This window comes from Oncorhynchus clarkii, chromosome 15, assembly GCF_045791955.1.
Source record: "Oncorhynchus clarkii lewisi isolate Uvic-CL-2024 chromosome 15, UVic_Ocla_1.0, whole genome shotgun sequence".
Lineage (NCBI taxonomy): Eukaryota > Metazoa > Chordata > Actinopteri > Salmoniformes > Salmonidae > Oncorhynchus > Oncorhynchus clarkii.
Window position 1 is genome coordinate 24,976,327 of NC_092161.1, and position 20,257 is coordinate 24,996,583.

The 20,257-nt window shown below is 44.8% G+C and overlaps 1 protein-coding gene across 2 annotated transcripts in view; it reads left to right on the forward strand.

Annotated features, from left to right (window-relative positions):
• Nucleotides 1-20,257, forward strand: part of LOC139367099 (phosphatidylinositol-3,4,5-trisphosphate-dependent Rac exchange factor 2) — a 203,630-nt gene that overhangs the window by 125,531 nt on the left and 57,842 nt on the right. For both annotated transcript variants that reach the window (XM_071105143.1, XM_071105142.1), the window contains exons 28-31: nucleotides 1,097-1,179; nucleotides 7,649-7,739; nucleotides 12,589-12,717; nucleotides 17,453-17,494. In XM_071105143.1, the coding sequence (XP_070961244.1) occupies nucleotides 1,097-1,179; nucleotides 7,649-7,739; nucleotides 12,589-12,717; nucleotides 17,453-17,494 (345 nt within the window). The remainder of the gene's footprint in view (nucleotides 1-1,096; nucleotides 1,180-7,648; nucleotides 7,740-12,588; nucleotides 12,718-17,452; nucleotides 17,495-20,257) is intronic.

Genomic DNA, 20,257 nt, shown 5'->3' on the forward strand with positions numbered 1-20,257 from the left:
CAACTTCATCTTCCATAATCATGTCAACAAAAGAACAAGCTTGAAATGAACTTCAACCAAATTTGAACCCAGCTCAATGAACAGAACAGAACACACGTCCTTTTCTTCCCTCTGTCCACAGTAGTCCTATACAATAACGCCACACATGATACGTACTATTTACTATACAGGACACAAGTTCAAGGCCTACTTTAGACCGCACAATACTTGTTCCATTTTCCCTATTCAACCACAAGGTATAATAACACACATCTGACTGACAGGACTTGATTATGACCTGGCTACATGATTATGGCTTTGAATCTAAAGCGTGTCCCAAATGGTACCATATTCCCTACATAGTGCACTACTTTTGACCAGAGCCGCATGGTCCCTGGTCGAAAGTAGTGCACTATATAGGGAATAGGGTGCCATTTGGGATGTAACCCATGTGAACGGAAAGCCTGTGGATTAGTATGATTGGGTATGGCAGGCGTTTGGCTGGGTCAACCCACAGCTGTGTCAACCCTTACAAAAAAAAACACATGAAGTGTTCCAAAAACACATGTGAAATTGTGTGTGAATTCATGTGATTTTCCACATGTGAAATCATTTGTTTTTTCTGTAAGGGAAAAAAGTCAAATATCGATCCCTGTATCTGTCTGCTGTCTGCCAGAGAGCTATCACACACACACACAAACACACACACACACACACACACACACACACACACACACACACACACACACACACACACACACACACACACACACACATACACACACACACACTGTCATTGTGGTTTACAGGCCCTCACTTAGCAATTAGCATATAATGGCTATGAATTTAGCATGGAGGTGGTTTTGGCAGGATCTTTACAGCTGTGACCGAGATCTGACAGACAGATGGACACAGACAGGCGATTGGACTGGACACAGGGCTGCGTGTGTGTGTCTGCGTGTGTGTGTCTGCGTGTGTGTCTGCATGTGTGTCTGTGTGTGTGTGTGTCTGTGTCTGTGTGTGTGTCTGTGTGTGTGTGTGTGTGTGTGTGTGTGTGTCTGTGTGTGTGTGTGTCTGCATCTAATGCTGACTGATGTTTATGAATGTTGTCCTATAGGAGACGAGATGCCTGCCAGTGTATGGATATCTCATGATAAGCAGAAGAAACTACACAGCTTTCTGGAGCATCTCTTCAGCCAGGTGGGAACTGAGCCCTATAACAAATCCCAGTGGGCATCGTCCCATGGCGGTGGTACTGTTAAGACTCATTGCTACTACAGATTATGGACACAAGGGAGAGGTGTAACATTTCAAATTGTGAAGTAAATAAAATCAGTGGACTTTGGACAATGTCGTATAGTACAATACAATAATACATTTGCCTCCCAAATTGCACCCTATTCCCTATGGATCATGGTCATAAGTAGTACGCTATAGAGGGAATATGTTTCCTTTTTGGGACGCAGGTTAATTGTACTGTTTGACATCAGCCCCACTTGTTGCCTACTGGAATTAGATTTCGTAAATCAAATGAATCTGCCGTTGCTAAGGCTACGTCCTCCTTTCCTGACTTCCTAGAAATCCATATGGGTATGAGATGTTGTTTTGGTTTCTTAGATTTCATGTTTGTGGTTTCCTGGGATATTTAGGTTTTTTCCTTCTGACCTATCTATCACCTCTGTTGATTTACTATCACATGTCTGGCGGGCCGGCCCACCCAACCACTGGTCTACAAACATCAGGGTAGCCTAACCTTGACCCCTAACCTCTCTCACACTCTGGGGAGTATGATAGCATGGCCCCTTTGACACACACTCTCCCCACCACGCACAAACACTCCTGGGAGACGTTTCCACTGGGTTGAAAGAGCCCGTTGAACGTTTCTGTCTCCATCCATGGGCAGTAAACGTACAGAATGGGGTCCGCTGCTGCCTCGGCACTTTCCGCTCCTTTCCTTTCCTGCCTCGTTTGTTTTATTGTAGGCCAGCTTCCCGGGCTTTGTTTATACATGACAGATGAGATGTGATCTGTTAGCAGGGGTTAGGGGGTGCGTGTTTGTGTATTAGCGGCAGAGCTGTTCCAGTTCTTCAAGATTTGACGGCAGTTAAATTCATGCAATGGAATTTAATTATGGACACAGTGATTACCCAAACACACACACTTCCCTTATCACTGAAGTGCACACCGTAGAAAAGAAGATCGTAGTTTTCATCTTTAAAATATTTCTAGTTGTTATATTTTTATATTCCTCATAAGAGTGACACTGAGGCCTCCCGAGTGGCGCAGTGGTCTTGGGCACTGCATCGCAGCGCATGCTATGCCACCAGAGACTCTGGGATCGCGACCGGGAGGTCCGTGGGGCGACGCACAATTGGCCTAGCGTCGTCCGGGTTAGGGAGGGTTTGGCCGGTAGGGATATCCTTGTCTCATCGCGCACCTGTGGCGGGCCGGGCGCAGTGCACGCTAACCAGGTCGCCAGGTGCACGGTGTTTCCTCCGACACATTGGTGCTGCCGGCTTCCGGGCTGAAGGTGCGCTGTGTTAAGAAGCAGGGCGGCTTGGTTGGGTTGTGTTTCGGAGGACGCATGGCTTTCGACCTTCGTCTCTCCCGAGCCCGTACGGGAGTTGTAGCGATAAGACAAGATAGTAGCTACTAACAATTGGATACCACGAAATTGGGGAGAAAAAGGGAGTTAAAAAAAAACAATTTAAAAAAGTGACACAGAGATCCAGCATATTGAATATATTATAGAGATCATCAGACATATTGGATACATCAAAAGACCCCCTTCCCCCAACCCAAATAGTATTTTCTCCTCCCATCTCCAATACAAACTGTATGTCCAGCACAGGACAAATGTAGTCTCTCTAGACAGACTTGTTGCCTCCCACGATGTTCCTGTGTTTCTGGCTTAACACCTCTGTAGAAGTTCCGGCGTCAGTTGGGGTAGAACGGACGAGTCGGCGTCACCGGAGACATCACTGCTGTATCCACTTATTGCCCTAGATAAAACATGAGCTCAATTCCCGCCCGCATTTTAAGCCCCGCCTACCCAAACTCGTGATTTGTAGGGACAGTTGTCTGTCCGAAGAGGTTGTCTGACCCTCCCCGTGAAAAATGTTTTTCCCCCTTTTGAAATTTCTGAGAGAATCCAAAATTCTTCCCAGACCTTGTGCCGTAGCTCCAAACATTTCTCCAAGTGTATAAGTGCAGTATCTGGAAGTGCAGTATCTGGAAGTGCAGTATCTGGAAGTGCAGTATCTGGAAGTGCAGTACAGTGTTTCAGGGCAGTTTCCTCTTGCACAAACAAAGAAAACAATTTCATGACATTTCATTTAATTCTGGAATCTCCATGATCATCGAACAACGATCATCTGACTGGGAGGTTAAAGTTCAGTCTGTGTCTGACAAACAGACAGAGTCTGGTTCTGAGTCTTTGTCCCAGACTGTGACAGAAGAAATGACCAGCAGGTCTGCGTTTTCAGCCTTTTTATAACAGGGGCAGAAGTATGGTTAGAGTTTCACAGTGAGGGTGCAGCCAGTGAAAGAGTAGATATGACAAGGAGATATGTCCTCACTTGTAAGCCAGGAGACCTGTCCCCGCTGCATCATAAAAGGAGACCTGACCCCCCCCAATAATCCACCAAAACCCCCACCTTCTGGAGCTTCTTACTTAGAGAGAGGCGGACAATTGAGCTTGAGATAGCCTGGTACTAATTTCTAGACCTCAGCCCCACAGTCCAGACTCCATTTTCCCGGCTAAATGGAGCTTTACCCATCCTGCCGAGGGACTCTCTGGCCACTCCGTCTTATTCCTGACTAGCACCTTATAATAGAATCTCCCTGAGGAGAAGCCCTCTTTGCCAAGGACACAAGTAGCATTACCAAACCTCCCTGGGTAGTCATAAACATTCCTTTAGTTTGCTTCCATGCTCCAATGGTTTACCATCCTTAGAGATGGTAAGATTGGGATGTGCTGTGTTAGGGTCTAGGGTCCACTTCATACCTACCCTTCAGCTCAGCATCACACTACGTCTTACAGTTCTCTCATCGGTTTCTCCTGCAGCTGGGACACAGTCTTTCTCCATCTGCTCTCTCTGAGACACAGCTCTCTTAATCTCTCCCTCACACACCTGGCTATAGACACTGATCTTAGACCAGTCCTCGGTGCACGACGGCTGCTTCAGCTCAGTGCTTCCCGTCAGTAGCACAGTGATTTCCTGCTCCAGCTCTTTAATGAACCACTTACCCTGCCTCTCTGCTGCAGTCTGCTTCCCCTCAATCACCTCAATGAGCTGGACCTGACTTCCCTTAATGAGATCCATCAGATCAGTGAAGAGCTGCATCCGCACGCTGTCTCCTATCTCTCTCTCTCTCTCTCTCTCCGCGTCTCTCTTGCTGAGCTCTATGGACTCGTTAATCTCCTGAACCTTCTGTTGACGCTCCTGGATCATCTGCTGCACCTGTGCCTCCGTCTTCCTCCTTCCTCTCCCCATTCTCTTCCTCTAGAGGGACAATGTGGTGACTCTTGTGGTCTGCCTCGATGTAGAACTGGCACACACACATCTGGTCAGTCCTACAGAACAGCTCCAAGGAGTCTGTCGTGCTTCTTGCACATCCTGTCTTCCAGGTTCTGCATGGGGGTCGATCAGCTTGTGTCTCTTTAAGGCTGCGGCTACCTGATGCAGGCTGCAGGTGAGTTTCGCGGTAAGAGGTCAGACACACCGGGCAGGATTTCAGAGCCTTGAGCTTCATCCCAGTGCAGACGTCACAGGGAACTTCTCCCGGCTCATCACCTTTTACTTGAACTGCCTGCCTGAACTGAGCAGTCATCTCAGAAATGAAAGAGATCTGGTCTCTGACCAAAATCTGTTTTACGGAGTGGACACTGGCACAGTCCAGTGCTATCGCAGTAGCCGCTGATGCAAGACTTGCAGAAGTTGTGTCCACATGTAATAGACAGGCTTTGTGAACACATCCAGACATATAGAGCACACAAACAAACTGCTCTTCTGACAGGATACTGCTGCAGGTGGCCATATCTAGACGGAGACCATGAAACATGGCATTAGCCGAATGTCAATAAAACTGTATGAATTTACATATTCAGCGTTGAAGAGCCCCTCAAGCTTCCTAAAGCACCTAATTTATCATGTGATTTACCTAACAGAAGGAACATTTCAATAGGTGGTACAGGTGTCCCGATTATGTGGCACAAGTTTTTTTTTTGGGGGGGGGAGCTGTGATTACACAAAAAAATAACTTTTTTGTTTGTTGCTTTACCCTAAAAGTGACAACATATTTTTGGCATAAAAGTGCCAACGGGGGTCATTTTTTATCGCAAATTGGTATTGATTGCAAAGAGACACAGTCAAGCAGTAACACATGGTTTAAATTCCCCAAAATATGCATGTATTTTTTTTAAATCACACATTTATCCTTAAATTTGATGTTTCAAAATGTTTTTGTATGGTTTTCACATTTTGAACAGATTTTTTAAGTACATTTTATCCGTAGTCACTAGTTAGGAACATTAGTCTGTTATTCATTCAAAATGTTTCTAGATAGCTGTATGGCCTAAAATGGCCACTGATATGGGGGATAATCTGTAGGCAATATGGGCGCTGGTGCCATCAGACTTTTAGCTCTAAATGTTTTATTCTATGAGCTATAAACTCGGTGCCATTTGGACCTGAAAGATGAGACTCTCAACTTGGTAAAGAGACTGGAAGTTAAATATATATTTACATTTTTGATTTCTTTGTTCTAGTGGCTGCCATGCCTTCCATGGGTCAAATCTGGAGTGGCTCCATACCTATATATTTTCAGTGTACATGCATCTATCTCTAGTGCCAAATTTGGTAGACTATCGCAAAGTTAACTTTTGACTCCACATGTTCAGTTTAGTAGACAACAAAATAATAGTTTATTCCTCCATATTAACACAGAAATCATGTATTTAAAATAATAAAAAAAATTGTTGGTACCTACTTGCTTGAAAACGTCCTGAAATTTCGAAAGGATAAAAAAAATAATTCAGAATGTGTTCCTTTTTGGCGCTTTTAGGGTTAAGTGTGTACGTTACTGGAGTTATACTTGGGATATAGTTTTTCAATGGAAAAAGTTAGAAATAGCTGGAAAGGGTCTAAAGTTGTCAAACAGGTTTACATATTCAATTCAAGGGGAAGGGGAATTCTTGTACAGTTAAAAAATATGCCATAGTGACACCAATCCTTTTTGATACCAAGCTCCAACCATGGAGATTTTGTCCAGGTAAATCTTTCTGTCTCCTCACCTATGTGTTCTGGTGTTGACTCTTCTGTTCTCTAATTAATAAGAGACCCTCAGGAGACAGCGTTGTTGTGTGCCCAGAGATTTCTTAAGAGCAGGTGAGAGTTTGTCTCCGGGTCGGATGATGTCTTTTCACTTCAGTTTCATTTCAGCAAAATTAAATGATAACATGCCTCTCCTTCCTGTTGTGCTAAACCAGTCCGGATAGTTTTTCCCATTGATATATTTATTTATTTAATTTTTATTTAACCTTTATTTCAATTGGCAAGTCAGTTAAGAACAAATTCTTATTTACAATGACGGCCTAGGAACAGTGGGAACTGCCTTGTTCAGGGGCTGGACAACAGGTTTTTACCTTGTCAGCTCAGGGATTCGATCTAGCAACCTTTTGGTTACTGGCCCAACGCTCTAACTACTAGGTTACCTGCCGCTACGGTATTTCTATTGTCAGGTTCACGTGCATCAGCAGATAAAGGAGAGGCATGGTAAGGTCAGGTGTCATTTTGATTTGTGTATGTCTATCCTACACTATCTACTAAGTTCCCCTGATTCAAGCTTCCAATTATGGAACATAGATGTAATTGCACCCAGCCAGCCATTTCACAGGAGGTGGAATAGTAATACATGAAAAACACAGACTAAACAAGCATAACAACCACAGACCGACTGGACCCACACAATAACGTCATACATTCTCGACAGTTCTGGCACGCCATTCAGTGAACACAACATTTCTAACTTTGACGTTTATCCATTACAAGTCAAAGGTTTGGACACCAGGGTTTTTCTTTATTTGTACTATTTTCTGCATTGTCGAATACTAGTGACGACGTCAAAACTATGAAATAACACACATGGAATCATGTAGTAACCAAAATAGGGCTATCTTCTGTATACCACTCCTACCTTGTCACAACACAACTGATTGGCTCAAACGCGTTAAGAAGAAAAGACAAAGGGTGCCTACTTTGAAGAATCTAAATTATATTTGGATTTGTTTAACACTTTTTTGCTTACTACATGATTCCAAATGTGTTATTTGCTAGTTTCGATGTCTTCACTCTTATTCCACAATGTAGAAATGTTTTAAAAAATCTGAAAAACCCTTGAATGAGTAGGTGTGTCCAAACTTTTCACTTTTCACTGTAATTACATTTGATTCCATGAATTGAACTGCCTAAAATCATGAAGACAGAACTGGAGCAGCACCATTACCGATACACAAGCACACACCCCCAACCCCCTGCCAACAGAACACATCTCATCAGTAGTGTATGTTTCTGTCTCTGTCTCACTGTGTCTCTGTCTCTCTCTCTTCGTCTGTCTCTCTGTTTCTCTGTGTCTCTGTCTCTTCGTCTGCCTCTCTGTTTCTCTTCAGGTGGAGTCCATCACCAGTCTGCTGAAGGGAGCGGTGGTGGCCAAGGCCTTTGAACAGACCAAGTGTTTCACACCTGGACGAGGACTACAAGGTAAAGACGGAGGGGTTGTCTTTCAGTGTGCACCTTATTGACTTTGTAGTGCACTACTTTTGACGAGGACTGCCCGGTAAAGACGGAGGGTTGTCTCTTACATACAGCTGGGTCATACTGTCAATACTTAGCCTAGAACCAAACAGGCCCGACCCTAGCCTCCTGTAACCAGATGGGTTTGGTCGACGGAAGAAATACAGAAGGAAAAAAAGAACACTCTGGGGATGTTTGCCTTTCAATGGGAGGAAAAACTCCATCCTTTCTTCTCCTCCCTCCATTCCATCCCCTCCCTCTCCACATGCATCCCTTTCTCTGGCATGGTGGTATATATATATTTTTTTCTCCTCCCTTTTCCTGTAAGGGCTGTTTTTGTATGGTTTTGTAGTGTTTTTGTAGTGTTTTTAGCTGGGGTGTAGCTGTGCTTATTAGAGCTTGGAGAAGTAAGATAACATTGGAGAGACTCCAGGCCCAGTATCCCTCCCTCCCTCCCTCCCTCCCTCCATCCATCGCTCCTTCTCTCAAAGGAAAGAGTTTGAGAGGAAACAGGACCTGCTCAGAAAACACTGCAGCCTCCCTCACAGGGCTGCTACTTCCTGATATCCCTCTGTACCCTTCCCTTCTCTCTGTTCCTCTCATATCCCTCTGTAACCTTCCCTTCTCTCTGAGCAATACCTTATATCTGGAACTGTGCCATTGGCCTGCTGTTTACTGCAATTCCGCCCCATATTTAGTACAGTACTGCTTATCACCCAACAGTGAAGATGACACCATACAGACCTACTGTACGTATATAATAGCCACAGTTGTCAGATCACATCATAACAATATACTGTTAAGTAAAGTTTTTGGGGCTCAGTTTCTGCTTGTTTTGGCTTCACCTTGTGTGTGGGTCCCAAATGGCACCCTATTCCCTATATAATTAACTACTTCTGAACAGGGAATAAGGTGCCATTTGGGACGCGGAGGTTTTCTTGGCCTGAAACATTCATCTTCTATCAATTGTTTTTGTTTTATCTCATTGTGTAGGAAGGTTTTCTGTTCTAGCCGAAGACCTTTACTCTCAGATACGAATTTAATCTGGACAGGAAATGCAGCTGGAAGAAAAGTTGCTATATTTAACCCTATCAGTTTCCTGGAGTGACAATAAACCACTATCGTTTCCATATTCTGGCTATAGATCATGAATCTCCATTGCTGAGCCGGGACATTCTGGAGATCAGATGGTGTACAGTTGTTTTCATGAAAAGGAGGAAAATCTCTTGTTTCTGTATAAATGTCATGGCCAAGGTTTCTAAAGGTTAGGTTTTTGTGGGTTTCAAAGGCTACGTCCCAAATGGCTGGCTATTCCCTATGTAGTTCACTACTTTTGACTAGAAATGTAGTCAGAGTAGAGCATTTGTAAAGGGAATTGGGTGCCGTGTGGGACACAGATAATGACTGTAGTGAATAATGAACTGAATTGAATCCGTCTGGCACAGCCCCAACCTGTGTGGCGGCCTGGGGCTTTACAGTTGAAGTCGGAAGTTTACATACACCTTACATACACATACGCCAAATACATTTAAACTCAGTTTTTCACAATTCCTGACATTAAATCCCAGTATAAATTCCCTATCTTAGGTCAGTTAGGATCACCACCTTATTTTAATTAAGAATGTGAAATATTAGAGAGAATGATTTATTTCAGTTTTTTTTCTTTCATCACATTCCCAGTGGGTCAGAAGTTTACATACACTCAATTAGTGTTTGGTAGCATTGCCTTTTAATTGTTTAACTTGGGTCCACAAGCTTCCCACAATAAGTTGGGTGAATTTTGGTGTAACTGAGTCAGGTTTGTAGGCCTCCTTGCTCGCCACGCTTTTTCAGTTCTGCCCACACATTTTCTATAGAATTGAGGTCAGAGCTTTGTGATGGCCACTCCAATACCTTGACCTTGTTGTCCTTAAGCCATTTTGCCACAATTTTGGTAGTATGCTTGGGGTCATTGTCCATTTTGAAGACCCATTTGCGACCAAGCTATAACCTGACTGATGTCCTGAGATGTTGCTTCAATATTTCCACATAATTTTCCATCCTCATGATGCCATCTATTTTGTGAAGTGCACCAGTCCCTCCTGCAGCAAGCACCCCCACAACATGATGCTGCCACCCCCGTGCTTCACTGTTGGGATGGTGTTCTTCAGCTTGCAAGCTTCCACCTTTCTCCTCCAAACATAATGATGGTCATTACAGTCAAACAATTCTATTTTTGTTTCATCAGACCAGAGGACATTTCTCCAAAAAGTACGATCTTTGTCCCCATGTGCAGTTGCAAACCGTAGTCTGGCTTTTTTATGGCGGTTTTGGAGCAGTGGCTTCTTCCTTGCTGAGCGGCCTTTCGGGTTATGTCGATATAGGACTTGTTTTACTGTGGATATAGATACTTTTGTACCTGTTTCCTCCAGTATCTTCACAATGTCCTTTACTGTTGTTCTGGGATTGTTTCGCACTTTTCGCACCAAAGTACGTTCATCTCTAGGTGACAGAACACGTCTCCTTCCTGAGCGGTATGACGGCTGGTCCTAAAGTGTTTATACTTGCGTACTATTGTTTGTACAGATGAACGTGGTAGCTTCAGGTGTTTGGAAAATTGCTTCCAAGGTTGAACCAGACTTGTGGAGGTCTTGGCTGATTTCTTTTGATTTTCCCATGATGTCAAGCAAAGAGGCACTGAGTTTGAAGGTAGACATTGAAATGCATCCACAGGTACACCTCCAATTGACTCAAATGATGTCAGTTAGCCTGTCAGAAGCTTCTAAAACCATGACATCATTTTCTGGAATTTTCCAAGTCGTTTAAAGGCACAGTCAACTTAGTGTATGTAAACTTCTGACCCATTGGAAATGTGACACAGTGAATCATAAGTGAAATAATCTGTTGGAAAAATTACATGTCATGCACAGAGTGGATGACCTAACCGAATTGCCAAAATTAGTTTTAATGACTCCAACCTAAGTGTATGTAATCTTCCGACTTCAACTGTATGTATCAAGCATTTCAGAGTAGGATTGCTGATCTAGGATCAGGTCCCACCTTACATATAATGTTATTCATTGTGATCGAGAAGGCATAACCGATCCTAAATCAGCACTTCTTCTCTGAGACGCTGGATACATCTGGCCCTGATCTGTAGCTTATACCCCTCTACTACACTCTCCTAAAAAGTTGGTTGTCTTTGTGTGTCTTTGAGGATATTTTATTAGACTCAGGGTGTGTGTGTGGGGGGGAAGTGTTAGGTCCCCCATGTGTGTGTGTGTGTGTGTGTGTGTGGGTGGGTGGGTGGGGGGGGGGTTGTTAGGTCCCCTATGTGTGTTTTAAATATCAGAACGTTCCAAACACTTTGCACATTTTACATGTTTCATTTCTCTCCTCTGATCTGTGTTTCTCGCCCCATGTGAGCACAGATGCATTTGATCTAGGAGGAGTGTGTGTGTGTGCGTGCGTTATGTTGATCCGATGAAGCGTATCGCTGGCGTAGTGTGTGTGTGTTGATAATAAAGTAGATGGCAGAGCATTCCTCCTTCCTAGAGAAAAGAAACACAAACGCACACACCAAACACACTCACAGCCCCACACACTACACACACAAGGGAGACCAAATCCCTAAATGCCTTACAAGCCTCTAGTTCACCACCATCCTGTTATCACAGATTCAACTTCCCATCTCTCTCCAAAATCTACACTATATCTAACCCCTCTGTGTGTGTCTCTCTGTGTTTACACCCTAAATTGATCTGCTGCCTCTCTCTCTCCCCCCCTAATAAAGGCTGACTGTGTGTGAGGCACGGATAGGACCAAACAAAGACAGCAGTCTTAATGAGACATTCATTAGCAGACATACCATCATATCTGTCTGGCACTCAGACATACGTCCACAGTGTCTGGGCTGGAGGAATGGAGACGAAAGGGAGAGAGAGGTATTCGGGGTGAGAGGGCGAGACAGAGGTAGAGAGAGAATGTAAGGGTCATTTGGGAGTGTGTGTGTGGGCGTTGGTTCTCACCTTCAGACAGAGGAGCAAAATGATGAGGTATGTCTGGAACTCTTTCCTCTCCTCCGCCACTCTCATCCCTTCACCCCTCTCTTCTCGCTGATGAATAATGCAGGAGATGTTCGGTTCCTCATCCTCCATTCCTCTCCATCTCCCTGTGTCTCCCAGGCTTTGAAGGACTCTAAAGCCCCTCATGTGTGACTGTAAGGCAGACACAACGAGGGATGAAGGGGGGATGTGGGCAGTGTGGTGGCCTAAGGCTGGTTAAGAAGATACCTGTTTTTTTGTTTAGTAGGTGGATCACAAGAAGGCCTTCAGTGTTTTGGCAACAAACCGATTCCCTCAAGACAACAGGCTATGATTTTGGACAGTAAAGTAACTTGTCTAAAAAAAAAAACATCTCTCCTCTCCTATCATTCCTCGATCCCACACCGCTTTCTTCTAAATGATTCAGGATTCTGATTGAGCTATTTGGCTACTCCTCTCTGTGTCCAGGAGATCTGCGTTCTAACCAGAACATCATCCAAAGTGTCCTCACTTAAGGACACTTCAACAAGGCTCTGAATAAAGGTGTCCTACGCCCAAACATAAGCATGTCGTTTTGTCCTGAAAATAAGCTCTATGCAGACACCAAATCTATGCTCCTTTAATTTAAATGTAATTCTCTTGGATAGTCACCTGTTGGCAGCGTCCTGGGTTAAGGTATGTTTTTTTGGATGATCAAGTCCCTCAGTTAAGAACCTGATTCTCTATTGGATCAAGCTGCGTGTTTGGGTACGCTTTCGTTCTCTGATTATAACATGTTGTGTTGTGTCTGTCAGAGTTCCAGCAGGAGATGGATCCTCGGGTTAACTGTACCAAGAAGCTCCGTGTCCACATCAAGCAGGACCCATGGAACCTCCCCAGCAGCGTACAGGCCCTCACACACACCATCGCCAAGTTCGTCGAAGGTAAGATGCACACGCTGAGACCTTGAAAAAGCCTCTGTAATGAGTATGTCTCCATCTGCTGTAAAAGTCCACAGAGGTACAAACTTGAGGCAGTGCACCATACAGTACACAAAGAACACTGGACACAAAGGCCTTCATCCACACATTAGCCAAGTTGGAAGGTTAGTGCTGAATATGGTACATGCACACCAATTACAACAAAACTCGGTAACATCACACCAATTACAACAAAACTCGGGAACATCACACCAATTACAACAAAACTCGGGAACACCACACCAGATACAACAAAACTCGGAACACCACACCAAATGCAACAAAACTCGGGAACATCACACCAGATGCAACAAAACTCGGGAACATCACACCAGATGCAACAAAACTCGGGAATACCACACCAGATGCAACAAAACTCGGGAATACCACACCAGATGCAACAAAACTCGGGAACACCACACACAACAGATGCATAAATATAAAGGTTTGAGATGAAACCACTTACAACTACTGAGTTGTAGAGCAGAAGTATTCATACCCCTTGACTTATTCCACATTTTGTTGTGTTACAGTAGAGGTGGGGAACCTTTTTGCCATCAAGGGCCATTTGGATATTTATCAATTAATTTGGGGGACATATTATTACAATTAGCTATTTTCTCCATTATTCATGTTTTAATGTGACTTTGATCACTGACATTGGTTTTATAGTTTAAATATTACTTTTGTGTCCTTGAGTATTTAGAAAAGTGCTAGTCCTATTTAAATAAATAATAGTATTGTAAATAATGTTGTTATTATGATTACTTGTTCAAACTCACCTCTAATCTGATGTCTGGAACTGCTCATCTTTGACGAGGCATTTGAATTCAGCTGGCAGTGAAGATGACGATACTCCCAGCTGGTTTTCCTGGTTTGTGTCAGTCACTCTTGAGCAGAATCGAGTGTTTGCAAGAGTCAGTTTGGAAAAGAACTGCTCACAGCAGGAGGTCGTCCCGAACACAGACGCAAATATGAGTGCACGTCTCCTCAGAACAGGAAAATGCTCAGTGCTAACGTACATTTTGTAGAACTCAAGGAGAGGGAGGTTGTTGTACCTGGCTTGAGCTCACTATTGCTTTGCAGCTCAATGACTTCGTGTTGTAGGCCATCCGGCACATCCGCTGGTTCGACTTTAAACGGGGTTGCAAATATGTTCAACTCCAGTTGTTTACTTTTCACATCCTTAAACCGCTCACAAAATGCCTTCGCAAGCTTTCCACACTTACCGGCATATTCTGACGTAAACTCAGACTCTTGTCCTTGCAGAGTAGGAAAATGCACTGTGTTACCCCTTTCTAGTTGGACTTACCACAGCTTTAATTTCGCTTCAAACGATTTCACGTTTGACAGCAGATCGCTGAGAAGCTGGTTCGGCCCTTGGAGCTTGATGTTAAAGTCAGACAGACACTTGGTTAAGTCCACCATGAAGGCCAAAGCACACATCCACTTGTCATCACTCAGTTCCGCGACAGGTTTCTCTTTCATCTCCATGAATAGTTTTTCTTCATCCTTCAGTCCGTAAAACCGCGCGAGCATGTTTCCACGGCTCAACCATCGCACCTCACAGTGGTAAACCAGATCACCATACTCCGATTCAAGGTCCCTAAATAGCTCCTTAAACTGGCGGTTATCCAGCCCTTTGCTTTTGATAAAATTGAGGGTCGACGGGACAGTTGCCATTACGTTGTTCGGGCTTCAGGGACTGTGCACACAGACTTTCTTGATGTGTGCTGCAGTTGCATACAATTAAATCAGTTGGATCAAGACTGAGACGACTCATTTATTTTTTCACTAATGCTGTTAACCCCTTTTTCGAGCCACTTCATTTTTTTTTTACCGTAGCTCAAATTTGCTCATAGCCGAGACAAGTAACTCAAACAAGTCCTCACCTCTGGTGGTGCCATGCATGGCTTCCAAAGACAGCAATTCCTGCCTTGTGTCAAACTCAGTAGTAATCCCATGCACAAAAAAATGGCAAATTGGGCAGTATTTGTTGTCAGTCATTTCATCACATGCCAAAGAGAAAGGTTTTTTGCAGAGTCCTTCAATGTTTTTTCAATATCTTGTGCCATGTCAGTTATCGCTCCGTGACAATTCTTCAAGACAAACGGACACTTTGGAACAATTTGACTTTGCCTGGTGCTAGCAACTCTGCAGTGGCAAGGAGACACTCTTTTACAAAATCTCCTTCCAAATGAGGCTTCAGTTTCGTTGCGATAAGCTAGCTCACCACAGAACTTGCTTGCATAACATCTTCCCCATCTAAACGAGGTTTCGTAAAGGCGGCTTGTTGGACACCCCGCTGAAGAGCAATGACTTTATCCACACCAAGTTGTCCTCGCAACTCATTCAGTTTAGCATGTTTCGAGCTGTAATGACGCTTCAATTTTTTTACTATTTTATTTTAGTGGAAAAAATTATGATTTTTTTATGTAAAAAAAAAATGTATTTATGAATTGGCAAGGGGGCCTGATCAAACGGTCCCGTAGGCCGTATACGGCCTGGAGGCCGGACGTCCCACACCCCTGTGTTACACCTTGAAATTCAAAATGGTTTAAATATTGTTATTTCTCACCCATCTACACATAATACCCCATAATGACAAAGTGAAAACATGTTTTTAGAAATTTTTGAAAATGTATTGAAAATGAAATACAAAAATATCTGATTTACATGTATTCACACCCCTGAGTCGTGTTAGAATCACTTTTGGCAGTGATTATAGCTGTGAGTCTTTCTGGGTACGTCTCAAAGAGCTTTGCATAACTGGATTGTACAATATTTGCACATTATTATTTTCAAAATTCTTCAAGCTCTGTCAAATTGTCTATTGATCATTGATAGACAACCATTTTCAAGTCATGCCATAGATTTTCAAGCAGATTTCAGTCAAAACTGTAACTCGGACACTCAGGAACATTCACAGTCTTCTTGGTAAGCAACTCCAGTGTAGATTTTGCCTTGTGTTTTATGTTATTGTCCTGCCGAAAGGTAAATTCATCTTCCAGTGTCTGGTGGAAAGCAGACTGAACCAGGTTTTCCTCTAGGATTTTGCCTGTGCTTAGCTCCATTCCATTTTTTTTTTGTCCTGAAAAACTCCCCAGTTCTTAACAATTACAAGCATACCCATAACATGATGCAGCCACCATTATGCTTGAACACATAGAGGGTGGTACTCTGTAACGTGTTGTATTGGATTTGCCCCAAACATAACACTTTGTATTCAGGACAAAAAGTGAATTGCTTTGCCACATTTTTTGCAGTATTACTTTACTGTCTTGTTGCAAACAGGATGCATGTTTGAGAATATTTTTAATCTGTACATTTTTTTTCACTCTGTCAATTAGGTTAGTATTGTGGAGTAACTACAATGTTGTTGATCAATCCTCACTTTTTTCCTATCACAGACATTAAACTTTGTAACTGTTTTAAAGACACCATTGGCCTCATGTTGAAATCCCTGAGTGGTTTCCTTCCTCTCCGGCAACTGAGTTAGGAAGGATGCCTGTGTCTTTGTAGTGACTGGGTGTATTGATACACCATCCAAAGTGTAATCAATAACCATGCTCAAAGGGATATTCAATGTCTGTTTTTTGGTTTTATTCCCCATCTACAAATAGGTGTTATTATTTGTGAGGCATTGGAAAGCCTTCCTGGTCTTTCTGGTTGAATCTGTGTTAGAAAATCACTGCTCGCCTGAGGGACCTTACAGATAATTGTATGTATGGGGTACAGAGATGAGGTAGTCATTCAAAAACCATGTTAAACACTTGTATTGCGCACAGAGTGAGTCCATGCAACTTATTATGTAACTTGATAAGCACATTTTTACTCATGAACTTATTTAGGTGTTAAATACATGTTGACTCAAGATATTTTAGCTTTCATTTTGAACTAATTTGTAAAAATGTCATAATTCCACTTTGACATAATGGGTTATTGTGTGTAGGCCAGTGACACAAATACCTCATTTTTTTTATCAGGCTGTAACACAACAAAATATGGAAAATGTCAAGGGGTGTGAACACTTTCTGAAGGCGCAGTGTATTAATCCAACATTCTGACTCTATTTATTTCTGTCGGAGTGGGTGTTTGTGTGGGAATTAAGTGTGTATGTGTGCCTAAATCCCTGATCAGATCACACTTCCGTGAAAGTGAGTGTGTGTGTGTGACTTTGTGTGTGACTTTGTTTGTGTGTGTGTTTGACTTTGTGTGTGTGCTTGTGACTTTGTGTGGTTGTTTCTGACTTTGTATGTGTGTTTGTGACTCTGTGTGTTTGACTTTGTGTGTGTGACTTTGTGTGTGTGTGTGGCGTTGTGTGTGAAATAAGCAGTGGAACAGTGGAACCTCTCAAGATGACTTTCTCACCCAGCCTCTATGCTGCCAAGGTTTTTAATGTTCCACAAACACCACTGTGGCTTTGATATTGATACTAAACACACACAGATTCATATTATCTGAAATAAATCAATTGTGTCTCAGTAAAAAAATCAGAAGAGGAAAGAGCCAAGAGCAGATGACCGGTAATGAAGGTGTGGACCAATCACTTCAGTCCCAATCACTTCAGTTAGTCTTCACATGTGTAGAGACCTATCTAGACCTAACGGGGCGGCTGGTGAGAGACATCCTATCAAAAGCACCAAAGTATCCTAAAGTCTCTGAGAGTCTAACTTTGGTTTGTTCTTCACTATTCCAGAGGTGAAGACACGACTGCTCTTGGTCCTACTACAGTACACAGGTTGGTTTTCCTCTCCTCTTAAATGCCTTGGATGTAAAAAACAATGTACAGTTGATAGGGACATACACACACACCACAGTGTCCTCAATACACACATCTGCAATGAAACAGAGGAGTGAAATTGAATTCTAGGGACTAAACTGCAGATCATCTACATAGCTCTCTCTCCACACGGTAATTGAGACACTAGCTAAGCCCTCCTAAAACACCTACAGGAACATTTTTGTCATGACAAAGTCCCTCATGATCCCATTACAGCCCCCTTAAGAACACATATCTCCCTATTTCTCAAGGTTATAGAGTGAACAGATTCTCCTGAGTAGCGCAGCGGTCTACGGCACTGCATCTCTGTGATACAGGCGTCACTACAGACCCTGGTTTGATCCCGGGCTGTATCACAACCGGCCGTGATCCGGAGTCCCATATGGCGGCACACAATTGGCCCAGCGTCGTCCGGGTTAGGGTAGGGGTAGGCCGTCATTGTAAAATAAGAATTTGTTCTTAATTGACTTGCCTAGTTAAATACTAACAAATAATTTAATAAAATATAATAATGTGGCATAGAGGAAGCACATTATGAATTCTACTGGAGGTTCCTGAACCCATTTTAAAATGAGTGGATTGCTTAACTTCTCCTTGCAGGCTATTTTTCAGGAAATGATGGCACCAGACAATTTATTTTCAGCTACAGACCACCTGTCTTTTGACTCCATGTATTTCAAATTCATGTTTAATGCCCAACTGACTTGAACGTTGACCACAATTGAACTTTGAAAAACTTTTGACTCGACCCAGGGAGTTAATGTAATTTGTGTTCAGCATCGATAACAAGTTAATTTTCTCTCTCACACCTCCCCTATCTCTGTCTCTTCCTCCCTCTCTCCCTCCCCCACACCGCCCTCCATCTCTACCTCCCTCCATCCCTCTCTCTCTCTACCTCCCTCCATCCCTCCCTCTCTCTTCCTCCCTCCATCCCTCCCTCCCTCTCTCTCTCTCTACCTCCCTCCCTCCCCCTCTCTCTCTCTACCTCCCTCCATCCCTCCCTCTCTCTCTACCTCCATCCCTCCCTCTCTCTCTGCCTCCCTCCATCCCTCTCTCTCTCTCTCTCTCTCTCTCTCTCTCTCTCTCTCTCTCTCTCTACCTCCCTCCATCCCTCCCTCTCTCTTCCTCCCTCCATCCCTCCCTCCCTCTCTCTCTCTCTACCTCCCTCCCTCCCCCTCTCTCTCTCTACCTCCCTCCATCCCTCCCTCTCTCTCTACCTCCATCCCTCCCTCTCTCTCTGCCTCCCTCCATCCCTCCCTCTCTCTCTCTCTACCTCCCTCCATCCCTCCCTCTCTCTCTACCTCCCTCCATCCCTCCCTCTCTCTCTCTCTACCTCCCTCCATCCCTCCCTCTCTCACTCTGCCTCCCTCCATCCTTCCCTCTCTCTCTGCCTCCCTCCATCCCTCCCTCTCTCTCTACCTCCCTCCATCCCTCCCTCTCTCTCTACCTCCCTCCATCCCTCCCTCTCTCTCTACCTCCCTCCATCCCTCCCTCTCTCTCTACCTCCCTCCATCCCTCCCTCCATCCCTCCCTCTCTCTCTACCTCCCTCCATCCCTCCCTCTCTCTCTACCTCCCTCCATCCCTCCCTCTCTCTCTCAACCTCCCTCCATCCCTCTCTCTCTCTCTCGACCTCCCTCCATCCCTCTCTCTCGACCTCCCTCCATCCCTCTCTCTCGACCTCCCTCCATCCCTCCCTTTCTCTCTCGACCTCCCTCCATCCCTCCCTCTCTCTCTCGACCTCCCTCCATCCCTCCCTCTCTCTCTCGACCTCCCTCCATCCATCCATCCCTCTCTCTCTCGACCTCCATCCATTCCTCCCTCCCTCTCTCTCTCGACCTCCCTCCATCCCTCCCTCTCTCTCTCGACCTCCCTCCATCCCTCCCTCTCTCTCTCGACCTCCCTCCATCCCTCCCTCTCTCTCTCGACCTCCCTCCATCCCTCCCTCTCTCTCTCGACCTCCCTCCATCCCTCCCTCTCTCTCTCGACCTCCCTCCATCCATCCCTCCCTCTCTCTCTCGACCTCCCTCCATCCCTCCCTCTCTCTCTCTCTCGACCTCCCTCCATCCATCCCCCATCCCTCCCTCTCTCTCTCGACCTCCCTCCATCCATCCCTCCCCCTCTCTCTCGACCTCCCTCCATCCATCCCCCATCTCTCTCTCTCGACCTCCATCCATCCCTCCCTCTCTCTCTCGACCTCCCTCCATCCCTCCCTCTCTTTACCTCCCTCAATCCCTCCATCTCTACCTCCCTCCATCCCTCCCTCTCTCTTCCTCCCTCCATCCCTCCCTCCCTCTCTCTCTCTCTACCTCCCTCCCTCCCTCTCTCTCTCTCTACCTCCCTCCATCCCTCCCTCTCTCTCTACCTCCATCCCTCCCTCTCTCTCTGCCTCCCTCCATCCCTCTCTCTCTCTCTCTCTCTCTCTCTCTCTCTCTCTCTCTACCTCCCTCCATCCCTCCCTCTCTCTCTCTACCTCCCTCCATCCCTCCCTCTCTCTCTACCTCCCTCCATCCCTCCCTCTCTCTCTCTCTCTACCTCCCTCCATCTCTCCCTCTCTCTCTCTACCTCCCTCCATCCCTCCCTCTCTCTCTCTGCCTCCTTCCATCCCTCCCTCTCTCTCTGCCTCCCTCCATCCCTCCCTCTCTCTCTACCTCCCTCCATCCCTCCCTCTCTCTCTACCTCCCTCCATCCCTCCCTCTCTCTCTACCTCCCTCCATCCCTCC